The sequence below is a fragment of the Alosa alosa genome, chromosome 10 (assembly GCF_017589495.1).
Source record: "Alosa alosa isolate M-15738 ecotype Scorff River chromosome 10, AALO_Geno_1.1, whole genome shotgun sequence".
Classification (NCBI taxonomy): domain Eukaryota; kingdom Metazoa; phylum Chordata; class Actinopteri; order Clupeiformes; family Clupeidae; genus Alosa; species Alosa alosa.
Window position 1 is genome coordinate 34,756,588 of NC_063198.1, and position 6,651 is coordinate 34,763,238.

Consider the following 6,651-nt stretch of genomic DNA (forward strand, 5'->3'; position numbering starts at 1 on the left):
ACTCTCTGCAGAGTACTACAATCTCTAACTGTGGAGTTCCCATACCAGGTGATGATGCTACCAGTTAGAACACTCTCAACCGCTGAAGTGTAGAAGGCCTTCATGATGGATGTAGAAACTTTGAATTTCCTTAGCTGACGAAGGAAGTAGAGTCGTTGTCTGGACTTCTTCAGAACATATTGAATGTTAACAGTCCATGTTAAGTCTTCAGTAATGTGGACACCAAGGTATTTAAAACTTGTGACTCTCTCTACAGGTTGCCAGCTGAACATTAGTGGGGTGTAACTGTAGTTCTGATGCTTCCTTCTGTAATCCACTACCATTTCCTTGGTTTTATTGATATTCTGTTAGATTGACACCACTGTGCCACCTCATCAACCTGATCCAAGTAGAGCTGTTCATTGTTGTTACTAATCAGGCCCAAGATCACTGTGTCATCTGCAAACTTGATGATGGAGGTATGACTACTGTTGGCTTTGCAGTCATGTGTGTAGATGTTGTACAGCAGTGGACTCAAAACACAGCCTTGGGGAGCACCAGTTATGATGGTTAATGTGTCAGATGTCAGACCCCCCACTCTAACCACTTGTGAACGGTTGGTGAGGAAGTCAAATATCCAGTGACACAGGGTGGTGTTCAGTCCTAAGGCCTTCATCTTTGTGACCAAGGTGAGAGGTACTATCGTGTTGAATGCTGAACTAAAGATAATGTTTTTCACAAGCTTCTCAAAACACTTCATCACTGTAGACGTCAGGGCAACTGGGCGGTAGTCATTCAGACATGATGGACTTTTGTTTTTTGGTACTGGAACAATAACAGACTGCTTGAGGCAAGTAGGAACTGTTTCTTGAGCCAATGATGTGTTAAAGATATAAGTGAACACAGGAGCTAACTGAGCAGCGCAGGATTTCAAAACCCTGTTAGAAATTCCATCCGGTCCAGCAGCTTTTCTACAATTAACCCTCCTAAAGGCATTGCTCACATCGACCTCAGAGACACAGAAAGGTGCATCCTCATTTGCTTCACATGCTGCAGCTAGTGCAAGATAGTCTGTGTTTTTCATGTCATAGCGAGCATAAAAAGCGTATCAGGGAGGGCTTTACTCACATTCATCATAGGAGGGGACTTTCTTTCAAAGCCAGTGATGGTTCGAGTCCTTTCCACACTTCGTGCTGGATCACCCTCCAAGAAATCAGCTTCAACTTTGTCTCTATAGTGCCGCTTAGCATCTTTAATAGCTCTCACGAAACTATAAGATGCTGCTTTGTAATCCGTCATATCTCCCTGAAATAAGCCCAGCATTATAAGTGATGGTGCGTGTCTTTAATGCCGTTCTCACTTCTCTATCCACCCATGGCTTCTGGTTAGGAAGCTTAGGATCTTTACAGTTGGGATGATGGAATCAGTTAGCATATTGATGTAACTCAATGATACTTCCGTAAACTCATGGATGTCAGCAGAGTTCGTCTTGAACATCTCCCAGTCAACGCGTTGCTAAAGGGCGCCCTGTAGCCTTCGATTGGTCAGTCCAGCTTGACCTCCTTCGTCACTGGGGGTCCTCTGACTTCTCTGCTTGTACATAGGCAGTGAAAAACAGCTGCATGATCTGATTTTTCGAGAAAGCTGGTAGAGACTTAGCTTTGTAACTGTTCTTGAACTGTGTGTAGCAGTGATCAATGTCACGATGTAGGGAAGTGAATGTGTTGAATAAATTCAGGCATGGACCGGTTCAGATGTACTTGATTGAAATCACCGGCCACAATAAAAGCAGCTTCAGGGTGCGTGTGTTGTTGTCTAATTTTTAGTGTTAATTTTGTCACCTATTTTTAATTTAGTCTTAGTCTTAGTCTTGTGACGAAATGTCCTTTTTAGTCTTTGTCATATTTAGTCATTCAAATATCATTTTTGTTAGTTAAGTTTTAGTCAACTAAAAGTCTCGTTATTTTAGTCTAGTTTTAGTCAAAAGAAAACTAAAGGTATCTTAGTCTTAGTCAGTTTTAGTCAAAACATTTTAGTCGTTTTTTTTATAATAAATTATTTCTGATTACCATTTCAGTGAAATAGTGTTTCACACATCTCAATTTTCCAATATTGTGTGTCCACAGGGCTACTCGTCTGTTAGAACTCAGTCAGTATGTTTACATGCACAGGAAAGTCGAGCTACAGTTATAGCTCGGCTGGAATTTGACCATAGACAGTAAAAGATTTGAATGGACCACTGTCATGATCTTTGTAGACCAGTGTTTCTCAAAGTGTGGTCCGCACTGGTGGTCCGCAAGCTATCCCAAGTGGTCCGCAAGCAGACGTGGTAAAATATAATATAGATGAGTTGTTTGCAATATTGAACCAACTTGTAAGCTATTGTATGTAAATCCAAACAGTTCTGCAACACTGTCTATGTAAGATATGCCAGTTAAATCATATGAATCCTCTGACACAATAAGCAAAGTGCAAAGACAATAAGCAAGGTTGTTCAGTGAGTAGGCCTATTGTATAGGCTAATATACTGTTGAAGTAGGTCTAATCTTTTTTTTTTTTTTTTTTAGGTGGCCCGTGCGTTTCTTTTTTATTGGTTAGTTTAGTGGTCCTTCGTCTGAAAACGTTTGAGAAACACTGTCGTAGACCCAAGTATTAACGTTCTACTCCGCCGCGCTAGATGGCGATATGCGCAACACATTCCCCAAACTCTCCATCTTAACAAAGAATATGATCTAGCTAACTTGCTAGCGAACTTTCCATATTAGCCTACTTGCTAGCAAACTTTGCATCATCAGTGTAACTAGTTAAATAGTTGACATTACTTGCTGAAAATTTTCGTATGGACATTCTGGGGGATGTTAATTTGTATATGTATGAGAGAAGCTTCAACTTATGGGTCTGTAGCATTGTGGCATAAAGCTTAGGTAGTTAGCTTGCTGACAGAAATCTCCGGTGTTATTGTTCCATGTAGTTTCGTGTTGCAGCCACAGGGTTGCAGCAACAGCACGTAGACTAGCCTACAGGAAAGCTGCTGCGCATGAACTCATTTGGAATATTTTTTTTCGTCAACAATAATGAATCTTAAGATAGTCTTAGTCAGTGTTTCAGGACATTAGTGCAGTCTCGTCATCGTCTCGTCTTAGTCATGAAAAAAAAGGTAGTTGATGAACATATTTCCTCTCGTCGTGTCTGACGAAATTAACACTATTGTCTATTTAACACTTCTTGCAATTCTGAAACCGCAGCATCTGTGTTGGCTTGTGGAGGAATGTAGACAGCATTGAATATTACCGAAGTAAACTCACGGGGCAGGTAGAAGGGTCGACAGACGATCACTAGATGTTCTAGATGAGGCGAGCAGGACTTTGAGAGAACGGTGACATTTCTAGGATTATACCACTTGCTGTTCGTCATGATGCAAATTACATCACACACTCCTGCCGAAGGGACTCCCATTAACACACACACACATTATACACTCCATTGTTGCAGGCCTCTGATGCACATACAGCGTGACCGCTGTGTTTGTGTGTGTGTGTGTGTGTGTGCTCTCAATGACCGCTGTGTGTGTATGTGTGCTCTCAGTGACCGCTGTGTGTTTATGCGTGTGTGTGTGTGTGCGCGTGTGTGTGCGTGTGTGTGTGTGTGCGTGTTTGTGTGTGTGCGGCGTGTGTGTGTGTGTGTGCGCGTGTGTGTGTGTGTGTGTGTGTGTGTGTGTGTGTGTGTGTGTGTGTGTGTGTGTGTGTGTGTGTGTGTGTGTGTGTGTGTGTGTGTGTGTGTGTGTGTGTGCGCAGCGTGTGTGTGTGTGTGTGTGTGTGTGTGTGCGTGTGTGTGTGTGCACTCTCTCCCTAGGGGACAGTACTGGACCGGATTGATTTTAACGTGGAGCAGGCCTGCTTTAAGACTGAGGACGGCCTGAAGCAGCTGCAGAAGGTGAGCCACCTCTGATCTCTGCTCACCCTGCTCTAGACCTGTGTGTTCTAGACTAGTCCTGTGTGTTCTAGACCTGTGTTCTAGACTAGTCCTGTGTGTTCTAGACCAGACCTGTGTGTTCTAGTCCTGTGTGTTCTAGTCTAGACCTGTGTTCTAGTCTAGGGATGTAACAGTATGAAAATTGAACCTCACGGTTATAGTGACCGGTTATCACGGTTTTCGGTATTATCACGGTCTTGTATACAAGTGTGTTCAATATGTTCAGAAAGCACTGATGGGCCTACAAGCTGAAATAGTTTCAAAAAGTGTCCCTTTCACTTTTTGCTTAGTCATGTTTAATTGGCTATGTGCTTATAGCTTACTTACACCTTCCATAACTTAGAGTTTGCTATTTCTGTTATTTGGATGCAAAGAGTGAGACCAAAGTAAGCATTCGAAATAAAACTTTAGGCTACTGTAGGCTAAGTGAGTGGAATGGATTTAATGTGGATGCGAACATAAAAAGACGCAGAGTGACTACATGATACGGTGCACATTTTGCAGTGAAAATGTTCCGCCTTTTAAAATCAGGTGTAGCCAAATCCGAATCATAGTTAAAACCATCAATTAGACAACAGAATCAGTAGGGTACCAGTTTTGTTTCATTGTACCAGGCCTACTGTATGTCAAAAGCAGGCTCAGATGAAGCTGGGGAAGGATTAAACACACGGTTTCCACACCGTGGTAATCAACCGTGATAATCATGATATTTGAAATGAAAACGGTAATTGTTATCGTCAACATTTTTATGGCGGTTTACCATTATAGCGGTAATCGTTACATCCCTATTCTAGTCCTGTGTGTTCTAGACCTGTGTGTTCTAGACCTGTGTGTTCTAGACCTGTGTACTCTAGTCCTGTGTGTTCTAGTCCTGTGTGTTCTAGACCTGTGTGTTCTAGTCTAGTGTGTTCTAGACCTGTGTACTCTAGTCCTGTGTGTTCTAGTCCTGTGTGTTCTAGTCTAGTGTGTTCTAGACCTGTGTACTCTAGTCCTGTGTGTTCTAGTCCTGTGTACTCTAGTCCTGTGTGTTCTAGTCCTTTGTGTTCTAGTCCTGTGTGTTCTAGTCTAGTGTGTTCTAGTCTAGTGTGTTCTAGTCTAGTGTGTTCTAGTCATGTGTGTTCTAGTCTAGTGTGTTCTAGTCTAGTCTAGTCCTGTGTTCTCTAGTCTAGTGTGTTCTAGTCTAGTGTGTTCTAGTCTAGTGTTTTCTAGTCCTGTGTGTTCTAGTCCTGTGTGCTCTAGTCTAGTGTGTTCTAGTCCAGTGTGTTCTAGTCTAGTCTAGTCCAGTGTGTTCTAGTCTAGTCTAGTCCTGTGTGTTCTAGTCCTGTGTGTGTTCTAGTCCTGTGTGTGTTCTAGTCCTGTGTGTGTTCTAGTCCTGTGTGTGTTCTAGTCCTGTGTGTGTTCTAGACCTGTGTGTTCTAGACCTGTGTGCTCTAGTCCTGTGTGCTCTAGTCTAGTGTGTTCTAGTCCAGTGTGTTCTAGTCTAGTCTAGTCCTGTGTGCTCTAGTCCTGTGTGTTCTAGTCCTGTGTGTTCTAGTCCTGTGTGTTCTAGTCCTGTGTGTGTTCTAGACCTGTGTGTTCTAGTCCTGTGTGTTCTAACGTTGGCAATGTTCTGTCTGTGTTTTCTCGGCAGGCTGAACAGTACCAGAAGAAGAACCGCAAGATGCTGGTCATCCTCATCCTCTTTGTCATAGTCGTCGTCCTCATTTTCATCTTGTTTCTCACTAAGTTTTAGCTCACATTCCGAAGTGTGTGTGTGTGTGTGTGTGTGTGTGCGGGCCTAATCTTTGCTCCAATCAGGATTGCTTGTCTGTACAACACTCCCGTGAGAATAGTGCTAAAGTGTGTATGTGCAACGCCATCAGAAGACCATCTCCAAGGTTCCTATGGTGACGGAGCAAGTCAAAACACCCCCACGCCCAGTGCAATGGAACCCCACCCCCCCATACACACACTCTTTCTCTCCTTCTCTCTCTCTCTCTCTCTCCTTCCCCTCTCTCTCTCTCTCTCTCTCTCTCTCTCTCCTTCTCTCTCTCTCTCTCTCTCTCTCTCTCTGATGGGTCCGTTAAGCTGCACAGATTCCCATTCCCAACAGACTATTGCTGTTTTTGCCTTGGAAAGTCAAGCACATCGTTGATTTGTGTATCACTAAGCTTTATCTGTCGTGTGTGTGTGTGTGTGTGTGTGCGTGTGCGTGCGTGCGTGAGAGGGGGGGCACCCTCGTTGGCTCCAGGCCGATGCAGGCCTCTCCTGCAGCAGAGTGACGGCTGTGGCACTTTATCTTCACGTCTTTTCTCCTATCTTCAATCTCCTCCGCTGCTCCGGCTTCAGCTGCGTCCACCTGCTCTCCCCAGACTGGCCACCTGAGGGGGCACTCCCCAGACTGGCCACCAGAGGGGGCACTCCCCAGACTGGCCACCAGAGGGGGCACTCCCCAGACTGGCCACCAGAGGGGGCTCCAGACTGGCCTCTGCCAGGCTGCTCTCTGTGCTTCATGTGGTTTTGACATGCACCTTCCGGCTGATCTCTGATTGGATGTCAGCTCCCACGTGCGGTCTGCTCCTGGCGTGGATACTACTGTTTCCTGTCAAATATGAAATATGAAGTCATTATTTATTTTAAAGTGTACAAATTGTGCAGATTGTATCTGGGTGAAATGTGTGTGTTTGAATGGAGTGTGTGTGTGTGTGTGTGTGTGTGTGT

The 6,651-nt window shown here is 44.2% G+C and overlaps 1 protein-coding gene across 8 annotated transcripts in view; it reads left to right on the top strand.

Annotated features, from left to right (window-relative positions):
- Positions 1 to 6,651, top strand: part of stx16 (syntaxin 16) — a 17,451-nt gene extending 10,800 nt beyond the window's left edge. For all 8 annotated transcript variants that reach the window (XM_048254401.1, XM_048254403.1, XM_048254406.1 and 5 more), the window contains 2 exons: positions 3,832 to 3,912; positions 5,582 to 6,651. In XM_048254401.1, the coding sequence (XP_048110358.1) occupies positions 3,832 to 3,912; positions 5,582 to 5,683 (183 nt within the window). In that variant the 3' untranslated portion in view covers positions 5,684 to 6,651. The remainder of the gene's footprint in view (positions 1 to 3,831; positions 3,913 to 5,581) is intronic.